The sequence below is a fragment of the Drosophila innubila genome (genome assembly GCF_004354385.1).
Source record: "Drosophila innubila isolate TH190305 chromosome 3R unlocalized genomic scaffold, UK_Dinn_1.0 2_E_3R, whole genome shotgun sequence".
NCBI lineage: Eukaryota > Metazoa > Arthropoda > Insecta > Diptera > Drosophilidae > Drosophila > Drosophila innubila.
Window position 1 is genome coordinate 15401067 of NW_022995380.1, and position 15714 is coordinate 15416780.

The 15714-nt window shown below is 39.5% G+C and overlaps 5 protein-coding genes across 6 annotated transcripts in view; 3 read left to right on the top strand and 2 right to left on the bottom strand.

Annotated features, from left to right (window-relative positions):
• The first annotated feature begins 7 nt into the window (after window positions 1-7).
• On the top strand, window positions 8-1872 carry LOC117790237 (sodium-coupled monocarboxylate transporter 2-like). The gene is made up of 8 exons (XM_034629594.1): window positions 8-110; window positions 168-219; window positions 275-342; window positions 415-569; window positions 629-878; window positions 942-1322; window positions 1380-1552; window positions 1608-1872. Exons 1-8 carry the CDS (start codon window positions 108-110, stop codon window positions 1864-1866), a joined length of 1341 nt encoding a protein of 446 aa, XP_034485485.1. The 5' UTR covers window positions 8-107; the 3' UTR covers window positions 1867-1872.
• Window positions 1873-2104: 232 nt separating this feature from the next.
• LOC117792685 (sodium-coupled monocarboxylate transporter 2-like) lies at window positions 2105-4069 on the top strand. The gene is made up of 8 exons (XM_034632910.1): window positions 2105-2110; window positions 2185-2236; window positions 2380-2447; window positions 2516-2670; window positions 2783-3032; window positions 3094-3474; window positions 3539-3714; window positions 3781-4069. The coding sequence occupies exons 1-8, from the start codon at window positions 2105-2107 to the stop codon at window positions 4067-4069; spliced, it is 1377 nt and encodes a 458-aa protein (XP_034488801.1).
• Window positions 4070-4313: 244 nt separating this feature from the next.
• LOC117792688 (sodium-coupled monocarboxylate transporter 2-like) lies at window positions 4314-5987 on the top strand. The gene is made up of 6 exons (XM_034632919.1): window positions 4314-4352; window positions 4418-4692; window positions 4760-5009; window positions 5073-5456; window positions 5514-5683; window positions 5750-5987. Exons 1-6 carry the CDS (start codon window positions 4314-4316, stop codon window positions 5985-5987), a joined length of 1356 nt encoding a protein of 451 aa, XP_034488810.1.
• A 738-nt stretch (window positions 5988-6725) lies between these two features.
• On the bottom strand, window positions 6726-8401 carry LOC117790236 (putative mediator of RNA polymerase II transcription subunit 26). Of its 2 annotated transcripts, XM_034629593.1 has the most exons (3): window positions 8242-8401; window positions 7629-8164; window positions 6726-7565 (listed from the first exon to the last, which is right to left on the bottom strand). In XM_034629593.1, the coding sequence occupies exons 1-3, from the start codon at window positions 8256-8258 to the stop codon at window positions 6874-6876; spliced, it is 1245 nt and encodes a 414-aa protein (XP_034485484.1). In that variant the 5' UTR covers window positions 8259-8401; the 3' UTR covers window positions 6726-6873. The 2 variants fall into 2 exon arrangements, with proteins under 2 accessions (XP_034485484.1, XP_034485482.1); XM_034629591.1 differs by having other exon boundaries at window positions 7629-8401.
• Window positions 8402-10012: 1611 nt separating this feature from the next.
• The window catches only part of LOC117790235 (cardioacceleratory peptide receptor), a 34980-nt gene continuing 29278 nt past the window's right edge, over window positions 10013-15714 (bottom strand). The window contains exons 3-7 of the mRNA XM_034629590.1: window positions 11470-11605; window positions 11211-11408; window positions 10864-11124; window positions 10517-10793; window positions 10013-10447 (exon numbers count right to left, since the gene is read on the bottom strand). Of these exons, the coding sequence (XP_034485481.1) occupies window positions 10213-10447; window positions 10517-10793; window positions 10864-11124; window positions 11211-11408; window positions 11470-11605 (1107 nt within the window). The 3' untranslated portion in view covers window positions 10013-10212. The remainder of the gene's footprint in view (window positions 10448-10516; window positions 10794-10863; window positions 11125-11210; window positions 11409-11469; window positions 11606-15714) is intronic.

Here is a 15714-nt window from a genome sequence, read left to right on the forward strand (position 1 = left end):
TTTTATCTATTCTACAAGTTAAACATTATTTAAACTTCATTTAGTATTTTGAGCTACGTTTTGGTGCAAGCATTCGTAAACTGGGATCTGTTCTGTTTACTATAAGTATGGTAAGTCTAGCATATATTCTCCAGGCACTTGATTTACACACTCTCTGTGATCCTTAGTTGCTCTGGCTGCCAGTTGCAATGTATGTACCTGCCATCACCTACAATCAAGGTAAGTTTTGACGGGAGAATTTCTTGAGATACATGTGAAACTAAATGACTTGCAGTTACTGGAACGAGCATTCATGTTATTACGCCCATTGTGTGCATTATCTGCATCTTCTACACGTGTGTGGTGAGATTTAATTAAATTGCTGAATAAATGGAACCGTTTCCAAGAACCAAACACAATTCGTTACAATGCTAGGGTGGTCTGAAGGCGGTCATTTGGACAGATGTTGTGCAGAGCTTTGTCATGTATGGATCGATTTTGACAGTGTGCATTAAAGGCACCTATGATGTGGGCGGTTTGGGTGTGGTCCTGCAACGAAATCAGGACAGCGGACGACTCAATGCACCGGAGTAAGTGAAATGTCATCTACTAAGAATTCTTCCACTAAAATTGTATAATATGTGCATAGATGGACCTGGGATCCTACCGTTCGCTTGTCCATGCTGTCTGTCATTGTTGGAGGAACTTTGCATAAAATCCAAGGGTCGGATGTCAATCAGGTGTCCATACAACGCTTTTTGTCATTGCCCAGCTATAAGCATGCCAAGCAATCAATGCTCATCTTTACAATACTCCTCATATTTCTGCTGAGCTGTTGCTGCTACATTGGCCTCGTGAGCTATGCCGTGTACCACGATTGCGATCCCATCAGCACCAAGGTAAGCTAAGCATATAAGAATATTAGAATCAGAGAATTAGAAATATAAAGCACATACTTTCAGCTTGCCAAGGCTAGTGATCAGTTGCCCGCGCTGCTAGTGATGCGTACACTGGGATCGATTCCTGGACTGCCAGGACTCTTTGTGTCTGGCGTTTTTAGTGCAGCGTTGAGTTCACTTTCCACAGGACTCAATTCGATGTCATGCGTGATTTCACAGGACATGGTTCGACCAATGTTAAAAAAGCCACTGACTGAGCGTCAAACTGCTTTTCTGCTTCGCTTTATTGTCGTAATATTTGGCATATTCTGCATGAGTCTAGTTTCCGTTGTTGAAAAGCTGGGCATGGTTCTACAGCTAGGTACTATGACTGGGGCTGTATCAATGGGCCCACTGCTGGGCATTTATACCATTGGTGTATGCCTGCCTTGGATTAATGGAAGAGTATGATATATTCGTTCTTCAGTATACAGGGTTAAACTGACGTATTGTATTTTATAGAGCGTCCTTACCGGCAGCATTGTATCCTTTTTTACATTGGCCTGGATCTGTTTAAAGGCGCAATTGGCACAGATGAGCGGCGAAATTCGATATCCAAAGATGCCAGTTTCTATAGAAGGTTGCGACTACACTTTTGACAATGCCACTGTATGGGAGTCAATTCATAACTACACGTAATTATAAAAGTAAAAAAAAATAGGCAACTTCGTACTATCTCTTCCATTGCAGACCCTCTACGGATCGTAATATATATCATTTATCATTTTACTGGTACACCGCCTTGGGAGGTGTCATTTGCATTGTAGTTGCCTTCCTGGCGAGCCTTCTCTTTGGCTGGCAGGATGTGTCCCAGTTGGATCCAGCTCTACTTACACCCTGCATGCGTCGCTTTTTGCCAAAGAAAAATTATGAGGCAGTTGACTTGGAGGAATTGTTCAGCCTTAAGACTAAAACGGAAGCCAGAAAAATGACGGAGAGTTCTGAATAGTTTCTTTAAAAAATACTTAATGAGTTAATAGTTTAATCTAATAAAATCATTAATAAATCTTTCTTAAAAAAAGCGTTTTATTTTTTGTTGTTGTCGAATTTTATAATTCTTTTGTTCTTTATATTATGGTACATCTATTACGCTTCGATTGTATTTTGTACATTTGCCGTACTTCCAGTACTTTGAGAGACGCTTTGATCGACGGGTTCGCATCTTTGGATCTTGTCTATTCGTACTGATGAATGTAAGTTCTTAAAACGTATAGCTACACATAATTGTTTTCTGATATTAATATTTTTAATTGTGGCACTTTTACAGATACTTTGGCAACCCATTTGCATCTATGTGCCGGCGCTAACACTAAATCAAGGTGAGTGTTCAGACAACTGCAAATTAAATTTAGTTAGCATGAGAGGAAATAAGGATTTTATGGTGTCTGTCTCGACTCCTGTCTGTTAAGCAAATTGGGCACCACACTCACAACAGAATTTTTTCTTTTATTTTTTTGTTTAGTTTCCGGCATAAGTGTGCATACAATAGTGCCAATCACCAGCCTCATTTGCATTATCTATACCAGTGTTGTAAGTAACATTTTAATGTAAAGATGTATCTTTTCTAATATGTACATTTATGATATCTAATTCCATAGGGTGGCATTAAGGGTGTTGTCTGGACAGATGTTATTCAAGGCATTGTAATGGTTGGTGCCATGGGATTTGTTATTGTCAAAGGCACCTACGATTTGGGTGGCTTATCAGTGGTTTTGGAACGTAATCGAGAATTCGATCGTTTAGTGGGTCCTGAGTAAGTACAGTATAGCTAGCTTTTTTAATGTAAATTAACAGCAACTTTAGCTTACAATATATGTTTCTACTATATCCTGTTTGTTACTAATTTGTGCCATTAAAATTTTCAGCATGACCTTTGATCCCACGGTGCGTATGGGCGTCCTTGCCCTGCTTGTTGGTGGTGCATTTTTTAAGATGCAAGCTAATTGTATAAACCAGGGGGCAGTGCAGCGGTTTATGACTTTGCCGAACATTAAGGCAGTCAAACAAACATTAGTAATATCCCTAACAGGCTTCATCATAGTCATGGCCATGTGCATTTACATTGGAATGCTTGCGTTTGCAGAATTCTATCACTGTGATCCCATAACCACGGGAGTGAGTAACACAAATAATGTTACAAGGTGAGGGTGACTCAATTCTGTTTTCCTTTCTGCAGTTGGCACGCGCCAAGGATCAGGTAATACCGCTGTATGTCATGCAAAGTGCTGGTGCCGTGCCCGGCTTTGTGGGTCTCTTTGTGGCAGGAGTGTTTAGCGCTGCACTCAGCTCTCTCTCCACTGCACTCAACTGCCTTTCCGCTGTGGTGCTTAAGGATTTCATCGAACCCCATCGCAGTCGTCCGCTAACTGAACGCCAGACGGCTTATGTGCTCAGAGGAGTAGTCATTGTCTTTGGACTCATCTCGATGGCCAGTGTGCCCATTGTACAGAAATTGGGAATGGTCATGCAGCTCTCTTCTACAGTGGCTGCCATCACCTGTGGACCGCTTCTAGGCGCCTTCTCTGTTGGCGTGCTACTGCCTTTTGTAAAAACAGAGGTTTGTCCTAGCCTTAATAAGAGATTATCCAATTAATGACCACAATGACTGTTTACCATTGCAGAGTTTACTTATTGGCATTTCATTCGCTACGAGCTTTATTTCCTACATTGTGGTGCGAGCTCAGATTGCCATGGCCAACGGTCAGTTGAGCTCTCCCACAAAACCTGTGTCTATTGAGGAGTGTGACTACAGCTTTGAATTGCCCGATAAATGGAATGCCACTGGCCATAGCAGTCCGTGAGTTGTTGCTCCAGCTGGTGCTGGGTGTATTCTATTTGAGGATATTCATGATTTGTCTTTCAGTGATGCAACAAAGTTTAACGGCTTCAATCTGCACGAGATATCTTTTCTGTGGTACACTTTCATTGGCTCCATGGGAACTATACTTTGCTCACTGCTGGCAACATTTTACTTTGGAAAACAGGATGTACGACAGGTGGATATGGAGCTGGTTGCACCTGTGCTGCGCAAGTATTGGTATGGACACTATAAGAGTGTGTCCAGCGACGAGGAAATTGAGAAGGACATGGAGGAACTTAAGCTCCACGAATCCATAACACAACTCAAGCTCGATGAGAATTGCCCACAATAAATTTAATTAATTTACTACTAAATGATTAATAAATATGTTTAATACAAAAGCAGATACGGTAGTTTTCTTGTAGCTTTAAAATGTGTATCTAATCTACATATATATATCTATATCTAATCTTAAACTGAGTTTTGAAATTTCTCTATAGTTTATTAAACTAAACCGAAGGATTCAGAGTTCTTTCCACACATTTACTTACACAAACTCACTCTTTCAGTACTTTGAGAGACGTTTCAGCCGACGAATGCGTATATTTGGAGCCTCCCTCTTTGTCCTGAAGGCGGTACGTATTCTATGTACAACTATTCCGTATTGTATACAATTATATCGTTATGATTATGATTGCAGATCATTTGGCTGCCTATTGCTGTTTATGTGCCAGCTCTAACCTTCAATCAGGTCAGTGGTATAGGAATCCATACCATTACGCCGATTGTGATCATTATCTGCACTTTCTATACCACGGTCGGTGGCATTAGAGGTGTTGTCTGGACGGATGTTGTACAGAGTATTGTAATGTACGGATCGCTAGTTGTCATTATGGTCAAAGGCACCCTAGATCTGGGTGGATTTGATGTAGTCTGGCAACGCAATGCAGATGGCGGTCGTCTTAATCTACCCGAGTTAGTAATCTAAGCCTGAATTTATTAAATTATTATTATGTTCAATATTCCTTTCATTGTTGAACAGATGGAGCCTAGATCCCACAGTGCGTTTGAGCGTCTTATCGGTATTTTTGGGCGGTACTTTCTTTAAGCTGCAGAGCACATCGATCAACCAGACCACCATACAGCGTTTCATGTCTTTGCCCTCCTTAAAGGAAATTAAACAGACGCTTTTCATCTTTAGCATTGGACTGATTCTGCTTTACATGGGATGCATTTATGTGGGTCTTGTGTGCTTTGCCACCTACTATGACTGTGATCCAATGAGCACTGGTGTGAGTATGCTACTGATGATAATGAAGATCTGGGCAGTGTGATCTACAGTTCGTCCTCTGTAGCTGGCTGGGCGTCGGGATCAGCTGGTGCCGTTGCTGGTGATGCGGGTCCTGGGAGTTGTGCCCGGACTGCCGGGTCTCTTTGTTTCCGCCGTTTTTAGTGCTGCTCTCAGCTCGCTGTCGACGCTGCTCAATTCCTTGGCTGCCGTCATATTGGAGGACTTTGTGAAGCCCCGCATGAAGAACAAGCCCATGTCGGAGCGCACAGTGGCTTTGACAATGCGCCTGGTTGTGATTGTATTCGGTATCAGCTCTATTTTCATGGTGTATGTGGTGGAGCATCTGGGCATGGTGCTTCAACTATCCGCTACATTACAGTCCAGCTTGTATGGTCCCATGCTAGGCATATTTACCGTGGGCATGCTAATGCCCTGGGTGGACGAAAAGGTATCTAAATATACAACCAATAAATGGAATGTATTGTAATACCCTCTTTATTTCCAGAGCATGTTTATTAGTAGTATTTTCTCATTTGGCATTATGGCTTGGATCGCTGTCAATGCACAGATCGCCAATGTTACCGGCTCTTTTCGTCACACCAAGCTGCCGGTTTCTGTAGAGCATTGTGATTACGATTTCGATATGAATCGTTATCTTAATTCCACAGCCGAATAGTAAGTACTACTTGTTAACATTAAGTAACTGATTTTACACTAAGTCTTGATTCATTTCTTTGATAGTGAACCACACAGTGGGACTTCTGTATATCACATGTCATTCCTGTTGTACACCTTGATTGGCGCCTCCCTAAATATTTTATTCTCAAACCTGGCTACGTTCATATTTGGACGTCAGGATGTACATACAGTGGATGTGCAGCTATTGGCTCCAGTTCTTCAACGCTATATGAGCAAGAATAAGGATTATGAAGCTGTTAAGCTACAGAAGCGATTCATAGGTGTCGATAACGCGGACTGAGCAGTTGAAATAATTTTGGTCTCTTAAAAAGAGTATTTATTCTATGTCTGCTTTATTTTTCACAATTATTTTCTTTGATTTATCTTTCGTTTCACAATTATTATCAGTTATTTCTTTGATTTATCTCTCGTTTTATATCCATTTCCTTTTTCAAAATTTGAAAATAATGTTATTAAAATTAACCTAGCCTAACCCAACCTAATTAACCATTTACAAATGTTACCCATCTACTTCCTTCTTCCCAAGAAATTCTTTTTGTATTTGAGCCTTACGTCATGTCGATTCATGATATTTCGGAATGTCATTTTGATCATGGATTGGCCTCTTAAATTATTTTGCACTCAAATTTATGCAATGAGTCACCCTGTGTTTTTTAAAAATTCAAAATTTTAAGTCTTAAGTTTCCACTTTCAATCAAATTTGTAAGTAATAATTAGTATAAAACAACACTTATTAATTTTTATTTTTTTTTTAATTTACATTGCCATTGTTTATCAAATCTTCTCCAAGGTAGACCTACAATAAGCTTATCAAATCTTATGTTTAAAGCTTAAGCCGAGAAGATAAAACCGATAATAACTTTTTACCGAATTTACCGATGTTTCGATTCCTTGATTCGCCCTAGATATTCGATTTATTTCAATGTTTAAAGGCTAAGAAAAAATAAATAATGTAAAGACATGATAGATTTTATTATATTCGTATATTAATATTAAAAATGTAAGACATTCAATTTGCAAAAGACTTACAATTTTGTAAAATTTTATTATCTACAGAACTCCAATCAGCTATGGCTTCCATTTGTGCTCCACTTTCATTTTAATGGAGCACAATTGGAAGCAACAGATGATTGGCGTCCAAGTGTACTTCAGAATTTGGTAAGAGATTATGTGTGCGCTCTGTCATCTTCCATATTGGGCAACGTTTTGCTCAGAGTTCGCAGCTTCCGACCCAAAGAGCAGTTATTGCTCAGCAGGTAGTTGATATTCTGTGATGGGGCGGGTGAATGACATTGGCATCTGCACTTCTTAAAGTTGGATGATGTTGGAGGCGTTGTTTGATTCACAACACGCCTAGTACCGAATTGACTCCAATTACTTGGCGTGGGTGAGCGCTGCGGGCGTTGGGCTTTATTCTTATTGTTGCTATTGATGGGAGTGGATGATGAGAATGAAGCTTGATGCAGATTGGGCATGCTGGCGGTAGAGATTCCCTTGGGCGTTCGGCGTAAGATCGTACGGTCTGGTTTCAGAGACGACTTTTGGGTATTACAATTTTTACAGGATGGTTGCAGATATGTTAAAAGGTTTGCATCTTGTTGTTGCCACAGCTGATGCTGTGGTCGTTGAGCCTGTTGTTGTGGTTTGGCGTTGACATTAGCGTTCTGACAACGACTGCAACCACCCGTAGGTCGCTCCGAGCTGGCACTTCTTTTTGGATGATCCTGCTCATTTGAGTTTTGCTGCTTCAGCTGACGCTGCTGATTGAGGGATCGATAGTGAATCGTCTGACTGTCAATAAGCATCTGTGCAATGAATTTGAATTGATTGAGGTTCGTCTCATTAAGTTCGGAGATTTCTAAGGAAGTCGCTAGAGGATGAGAACCAGTTTCACTTAAATAGGTGGCATCTATTCACTTACTAGCCATCAGTTCGCTATTGATTTGCTTAAGCATATTTTTTTGAACTGTCATCTCCGAAGTTAGCTGATTCACCTTCAAGAGGATGTCCTGAAAGTGCTTCTCCACCGTTTGTTCGACAGCTCCATTCACTGCCTCCAAGACATTTTCGTAGATAATGTTAAAGAAATCTGCGCAGGAGTCTTGTAGGTCGCGAACAGATTCGGAGCCACTCGATGGCATATCAGTGGGTGAAGCTGATTCCGTTTGCTGTTGTTGTTGCTGTTGTTGATGTTGTTGATGTTGCTGTTGTTGATGTTGCTGATGTTGTTGCTGCTGTTTCCGGTACAACTCTCGCTCCGACGATGCCGATCCTCCGGGCTGACGCATTGAAAACTGTCGCTGCTTGTCCAATGGAGGCAAGCGGAACTCCACACTTCGAACCGGTGCATTTCCCTGAGCTTTCAGATTAGACCGTTCATTTTGCTCTCGAAGAGCCTGCAGCGTTATAAGATCTTCGTAGCACATTTTCGGGCATTGCTGAGCTCGCGTTCGAGATCTGCCATGAGAATGGTTCATTGGCCGGTTCGATTGAATTGTATTTGGGCCATAGTTGTTTTTGGGCATATACAATACCTCATAGCCAAAATCATCGGCACGTTTCTTAAAGCAATAGTTGGGAAACATTGTTAACTGTTAGAGCTGCACAGAAATTTAAAGAGTCAGATTCCAAAAATATGAAGTTACACTGTGATTTTAAGTATTTGTGACACAATCTACGTGTACGGGCGTATGGCTACAATTTCACTTTTATTACACAAATTTTGAATTAAATTCTGATCCTATATGTGATTCATAATCATTTCTGAAGGAAAAAGCCAGCATACGTAAATAATATGTAAGTGATAATAAATTAAATTGTTTCCTTATCAAAGATTCATGTTGCACATGGTTTACCATAATTAAAAATTCTCATTTTCTGTACGCCTTCAAGCAAATCGACTCATACCTAATGCTTTTGAGTTTGTTTACATTAAGAACATAAAGTTGGCTTTCACTTTTTCCTAAGTGTTGTTCGTCTCTAATGACTTTTCAATTAGAAGTTGTCAAGTAAAAAAGCAAAAGACTAATTGCAAAACGTAATCCAACCAATTGTGCTGAATTTAAATCGCATTTCAACAGCTTTTAATTTTAAATGTGACAAGATGCACTTTCTTATGGTAAGTAAATTGTTGACTGTCGATTTGTTAGAGAATAATTATTGATTATGTCAACCTACATCATAAGTTTCCTTTAAGCTAAGGAATTTAATACAGGGAAACAGCAAAGACTCAGATGAATGTATGTGTTGAATCAGTCCTAAGGTTATTTTTGTTTCTCTTAGATATAATAATATTTGCAAATTATATAACATAAGGAAAATAACCTTTGGCTGTTTGCAAAGCCGGCAAAACAGTATCAAATATGTTCTCATATTTTCGTCAGAAAGTCGCTCAATTTGTTGTGTTGACTTTTCGTATTTGCTCGTTGACGTCAAAAGCCGCAGTCCTTATAACAATTATAAATGAAGTGAGAATGAAAATGAACTGACTGCCTTGTCCTGTGATGCGCCATATGTCCTTTTGCCAGACTCGCCTAGCACTCTCTTGCTCCTGCTCGTCCTTGAGCCCATTGTGCGCTGAAGCATTGAGACTAAAGAATGAAATTTGTGGCGCGTGCCAGAATGAATTAAAATACTTAAAAGACCACAGATTCGACTATTTTGACCTTTATTCTTTGAATTCGCCTGCTTTGTACACATAATTATGAAATAAATATTAGCTTAAACCAAATTGACTACAACGTTATGCTCTATTAACTCTTATGTTTAAGTTTAATTTTAAATAGATTTTGGTTTTAATGCTTAGACAACCAATAATATATTTACAGAAGAAGAAATTGTATGTATAATATATATAGTGGGCAGAATAGAGGTACGATTAAGATTAGTTTGAAATATAGTATAAATACTTAGTTGGTTTAACATCTAGTTGGGCTTAAAAGAAATGCAGTTATTTTTAATTTCATGTAAATAAATAATATCAGTCTGGTAAATAGAATACGAGTAGGAATTGTTTCTATAATGTATCGAATGCCAATCTAACATCACTGAGTACTGGAGTCCATTGCAGAAGGATATTCATGTAGTATTTATTAAAAAAATGTGTTTTTTTTTTGTAGATCGTTATTAGAAGAGGAACACATTCTTTTGTTGTATTGGATGGAAAATAATGAAACACTTTTAAAATTGTGCAATTGAATTGTGATGTTAAATTGTCATTCATTTTACAAATGTATTGTTTAAGAATATTAAAAGAGCTGCTTAAAATCTAATGCATAAATACTTAAGATAAATTGCAATGGGAGATACTTGTACTTGCATTGAAATTCGTAGCATATCTACATATATTCGAATTGAGTTTCCGCTTTGCATACACACAAATATCGCACTTATTGTCTAAGCCTCGCATCACTTCAGCGATTTATTTAGAGGAACTCCGCATCGCTAAAAGATGTCGGACCATGGATGGCAAACGATGAACGTTTACGGGTCGTATGCGCCAGCTATCATACCTCTGACATGGCCGGAACTGTAATCACCTTTGTGGGCCGCTCGCAGATGATCACCCGGGCATTTGTCTTATTCGTGGAGCGACGTGACACTGTCAGGGATGTGGTCAGTGTGCGCATGGAATCGCAGCTATTGTGCAGACGTCGACCCACTGTATGACAGCGGTTCTGCTGTGAGTTGTTGCGATAGGACTTGCAGCAGCAGGTGAACCACTTGAAGGGCGGAAATCGGCTGAGGGGAGAGGTAGTTGAGTGGAGTTAGTTAAGGTTAAGGGTACCTTGATGATGGTCTGCTTCTTACCTGAGTGTGCGAAAGACTTGCGAGGAGAACAGACAGTATATAAGTGGATTTGCTGCCGAGTTTAGTGGTGCAAGACTCTGTATGAATGTGGCTATGGCAATGTTAGTCTGAGAGTGCGGTATCTGGCCAAAGACTTGCAGCAGATCAAATATGATATAGGGTGACCAACATATGATAAACACAAACACAATCGTCAGTGTCATCTTGACCGTTTTGACCTTGGCACGAGGTATTATTCCCCTGGAGCTGGCACGTCGCGTTGCAGCAGCACCGAAACCTACACGTTCTAGGCGAGATACCAAATGAGAAGAGAATACCAAGAGATGGAGTGAATCCACTCAACCTACCTGTGGGCACAAATATAGAGCCCTTGGCCCATATTGTTTTTACAATAATTGCGTAGCAGGCGGATATAATTAGAGCTGGGACTGCAAACAAAGTGGCGGACACGAGACTCATATAAATCTGCCAGGCCATGGGCGAGCCCAACTCAATCCAGCACTGCGGATGGCCCTGTATGAGCTTCTCCTCATAGAGCACCAATATTGGCAACGAGAAGAGCGCGGAGAGAATCCAGGCTCCAGCCACCAAATGACGAGCCCGTTTCCCTGCAAGAGAAGCACAAACATTTTGCTTGTTAAGCCAAGTGCCAAAGATTTTCCAATTAAAAAAGTTTTGTGACTGAGGGACTTACACGACTTTGAGAAGTTCATTGGATGCGTTATTGCATCGTATCTGTCAATGCTCATGGCCACCAGCACATAGGTGGAGGAGTACGTCACGCACACCTGTGAGAACCTAATGACCTTGCAGGCCAGATTCCCAGCCCGCCACGATATTGTAATGCGCCAAATAATATCCGTCAGCACGTTGAGCAATCCCACGCACAGATCTAAAACAATAATATAGTGTATACTTTAGTTACATTTTGGGGGATTCCCTCACACACTCACCTGCCAGCGCCAGTTGTTTGATGAAGTAGTTCATTCGCGACTTGCGGTTCTTATTGATGAACATGACAAACAACACCGCCGAATTGCCTAGCACAATAATAGTGAAAAGTATCCACAACACAGCAAATTGTTCCGTCTGCAAGAAGAGCAAAATAGGGAAGAGTAAGAGAAAGGAATGGACATGGAGAGATATGTTTGTGCATGATTTTAAATACGCTTCACTAACCGTCCATAAAATTCATCGTCAACAAAGTGTTAAGAGCGGAAATCACGCATAAAACTCAATTTAATATCAGAGCAATTTTAGGCACACACGCACAACAGACACATACATTGACTACCACACACAAGCGTCTTTGTTTATGGCCCTTTAAATAGCCATAAAAATGATAGACACTAACTTACGCGTAGGGGCATTGGGAGTTCGGGGACAATGTGGGCGTCTGGGAATCGACGACAGGATGTGCCATCGGAAGTTTAGTCTTCGAGCCAACAAGTCACGTCAACAGCAACAACAACAGCATACATACATATAAACATTGCCCGTGGTAATGATAGAAAGCAAACAACAAAAGTTGTTGCTATCAATTGAAGCCTTCACGTTCAGTTTGTGGAGGTAATTAGGTTTGCAATGTCCTCCTATCAGGAAATTGCTGCCGTAATGAAGTGCCTAGAATTCAAGAGCTTGACTTTTTCTATAGGCTTTTTTAATTAAACCGTTAATAATTTTATAATCTTTACATAGGTTCAGTCATTAGTTATACTTAAATTTCAAGGAACATAACATACTCGTACAGCTATTAGATATCAGTTTAACTTTAAGCTTGCCTTAAGAAAAACACCGTCTAAAGGGTAGCCAAAAGATAACCATGCGCTGAAAATAAACTTGCCCTCAGAAACTTGACAGTCATGACGTTTGCTTTTGCCTGCCGGCAGACTAAAGACGCCTAAGTTTATTCTACAACTTTTTGCCTGTAAAATATGGCACAGACTTGTATTTTTATTTTTGCGGCGTCCGTGAAAGAAGTATGTAAGTATATATTTGGCCAACTGCTTGACGCGTGGAAGCTGGAAAACAGGCCACGAGCTGCCCTTTTTCCTGGAAGTTGATCGTGTTGCGCAAATTGCCGCATAAATCAACCAAAACGCCAAATGAGCAGAAGTGTCCAGACAGACATTTATTTTTAAATAAGTCTGCTTGATTTTTCATTCTTATTTTGCATTTTTTTTAATGCATAATTTAAATGTGTATCGCTTTAAATTTTAAATTACATTTTAGGAACCTTTAAACATGTTGCAATGATTTTCATATTTTTTTATATTCTTGCATCAAAGTCCGTATTTAAATTCTTTGCTGCTTTGTGTCGTGAAGTGTTTGATCCTAGTCTGAAATTTTCTAGCATGACTTTGACAATTTTTGCTGAAGTCTGAACTCCAAGTAAAACCCGGCAACGCCAAAAAAAAGTTGTTGGAACTTTGGCCATTTAACGTACGCTCAGCTCTTATTTTTATTATAGCCCAATTTTTTGTTTTTGTGTAGGTTTATACATTTTCACACTCTTTTGGTGTTGTTGTTGGCAACTGTTTGCAAAATATTTGTGCTGTGTTAAAAGCTTCGCATATTTGCGGCTCGTTTATAAAAGTACATAAATACAAAACAAACATTTCAGAAAACAATTTCGCTTTTATTTCTCATTGAAAATTCATGAGGTTTAACATAAAAACTCCTAGTCATATGGATTTAAAAAAGAAACGTATTTCTTAATTTTATTGCATTAACTGAAGTATATTGTGTTATAGAGATATATACCTGTTGTTTTTTTATGGATTGACTTTATATTTTCATCGAGTAATTTTTTAAGAAATTAAAATACAGCTATAAATCTTTTTTAATCGGTTACCAATATTTTTTTTTTTAATTTCGTTATATACATACACTCACTTTTTTTTTTTTTTTTTTATGAAGAAATTGTTTTTCGAAACTCATTCGGGAATCTGCTTTTTATAACAATATTTCACTCAAGTTCCTAACTCAGTTTTCCGAGTACCATGCTGTTGGGTGTTATAAAAATGTAATAAATGGCACGTTCTAAGCCTTTTTTAATGATCAACCAATGCTGGTTTTGTGTGTGTTTTTTTGCGAAAGGTTCGTCCTTTTTTGTGCTTGTTTTTTTTAGCAAGTCATTATGCCTTTTTCAATTTCGCTTCGCACCTCAAGGAAATTGCTTTTTGTTAGGAGCAATAAAAGTGCCAAAATTTAATTTAGAGTCTAAAGAGTTAAGTAAAAAGCCTAAGGTCTAACAGCTTAACCGGTTGCAGATTAGACTGCTTGGTCAACCGTAAGTTCATATTAAAAGGCAATTTCGCAAGAGGGTAGAGTCATGATTCCAGTTGCAAGGGGCAAGCTGCAAGCCAACAATAGCTGCCACCTGTTGTGCAACGTTGCCTGGGCACCGCAACTATTATGTCTGGTTATTAAGTGTGGCAGCTATAACAATGGAAGGTACTTGAGACCGCGGCTGTTGTGGCCTTGTGGCTCTCAAGTGCCACATAGCCTGCATTATGGTACTAGCGTGGCTTTTACCCTAGTAGAAGTAACTTTAGTTGGAGCTGTAACTGTAACTGTGCCTGGGATTGTGGCTGTGGCTTAAAGTCGTTCCTAATCGCATTGGTTGACAAATTTCAGCAGCTACAAATTGTAAAGTGCAGCAGCAAGATAAATGTGTGGTCACAAAACACTGGCAATGCCAAATTAATTTCATTTCACTGCAAAGCAATTACAACAATAGCAACAACAACAACATCAACTACAATAACACTAATAACGAAAGAGAAAAAACAATACACTGTATTTGCAGATGCAGCTGCTCCTGTTGCGCTTATAAATCAGCAGCTGTTGCAAGGTCCGCAAGCAGAGTGAAAATAGAATATTTTCAGTTTAATCACACACTCACACACACACCCACAAGTGCCAAGTAACATGTGGGATGCTCTGATTACAACTGAAAAGTGAGACACTTCTGACTATATTTATTCAGCTAATAACTGTTTACAGCAAATTGGATTAAACAGATTTCAACCAAAAAATAAACCCATTTTAATATCATTATTTAGTGAATTAAATAATAATATCTTGTAGGAAGTTTTTTCAGACTCGAATATATTGGTGGAAAAAATATATCACATTTTTTTATATTGGTGGAAATAATTTAATATTTTTGTTTTTCACTTTTATTATGTGTGTAATAGGAAGGACTTTTAAGCTTTGTAGTTATTTAATTTTAAGTTTCCCATTGATAGCTTTTTAAAAAGTGCTTCATTGGAAGTAGTTTTCCTTTTCGTACTCGGAGCGTTGCATTTTCCTTTTTATTTCAGTTTCCATTAATAGCGATTACATTGTTTTCAAGTCGGCACTCGAAAGAAGCATAAAGTGAAATTAAATGTAATATTACGTATACGAAGCTTGGTAAGCTAGCAAGAATTGTCTGAGATAATAAGCTGAATGATGTTGTTGCCATAAAAGCGAAGTGGCAGCTTCTTGGCTTGCACGAAAGTTCGATGAACTCACGGCTTGTTGGGTGAGCAATGCTGTTTAATATTTAAGCAGCGGCATATTGTCCACGCACACACATACACACACACACACAGGCACGTACTCACACACACTCACGCGTGTGTCGTAAAGGAGATGAGACCGAAAAGGCAGCATATCTGTTAAGTAGGTATCAAAACATGCATTTGGGTCAAGCCGTGCGCATCAATCATGGTTTTTATTATAGCTGTTGTTTGGACAACAATGGTCAGTCGTTGAGTTTTATGAACTACGCTTGAACCAAAGCCACAAAAGCCAGACCCGTGCCACATTTGTAGAGTCACTGGATGGTGGCAGGAGCAGGAGCAGGAGCAGGAGCGGGAGGCACATGAGTGATGTGTACCACACAGCACACCACAAAAAATGCGCTTTAATTCGCCTAATGGGCAACATTTTGTCATCAGCTGGCTTAAATCATTTCGCTTGGCTCACTGGCTGCGCATATTTGGCACTGATGTTGACACAAATTGAAATTAATAAAGCGACCCCTCCATTCTGTACATTAACATTGGGGGAGAGATGAGAGAGATGCAAGCTGAGTGTTGGGTGCGTGCTTCTGTGAGTGTGTGTGTGTGTGTGTGTGTGTGTGTGTGCATTATGTTTGTTTGCATGACAAACTGTTGACAGCTCGAGTGCGAGTGAGAGCGAAAGTG

Coding starts and splice junctions, on each gene's coding strand:
- LOC117790237 (XM_034629594.1), top strand. Junction 343..414: donor GCATCTTCTACACGTGTGTG/GTGAGATTTAAT, acceptor TTACAATGCTAG/GGTGGTCTGAAGGCGGTCAT. Junction 1,323..1,379: donor TGCCTTGGATTAATGGAAGA/GTATGATATATT, acceptor TGTATTTTATAG/AGCGTCCTTACCGGCAGCAT.
- LOC117792685 (XM_034632910.1), top strand. Junction 3,033..3,093: donor GTGATCCCATAACCACGGGA/GTGAGTAACACA, acceptor TCCTTTCTGCAG/TTGGCACGCGCCAAGGATCA. Junction 3,715..3,780: donor GCCACTGGCCATAGCAGTCC/GTGAGTTGTTGC, acceptor TTTGTCTTTCAG/TGATGCAACAAAGTTTAACG.
- LOC117792688 (XM_034632919.1), top strand. CDS start 4,314: ATGCGTATATTTGGAGCCTCCCTCTTTGTCCTGAAGGCG. Junction 4,353..4,417: donor CCCTCTTTGTCCTGAAGGCG/GTACGTATTCTA, acceptor TTATGATTGCAG/ATCATTTGGCTGCCTATTGC. Junction 5,010..5,072: donor GTGATCCAATGAGCACTGGT/GTGAGTATGCTA, acceptor CGTCCTCTGTAG/CTGGCTGGGCGTCGGGATCA.
- LOC117790236 (XM_034629591.1), bottom strand. CDS start 8,292: ATGTTTCCCAACTATTGCTTTAAGAAACGTGCCGATGATTTTGGCTAT. Junction 7,566..7,628: donor CAATAGCGAACTGATGGCTA/GTAAGTGAATAG, acceptor CGACTTCCTTAG/AAATCTCCGAACTTAATGAG.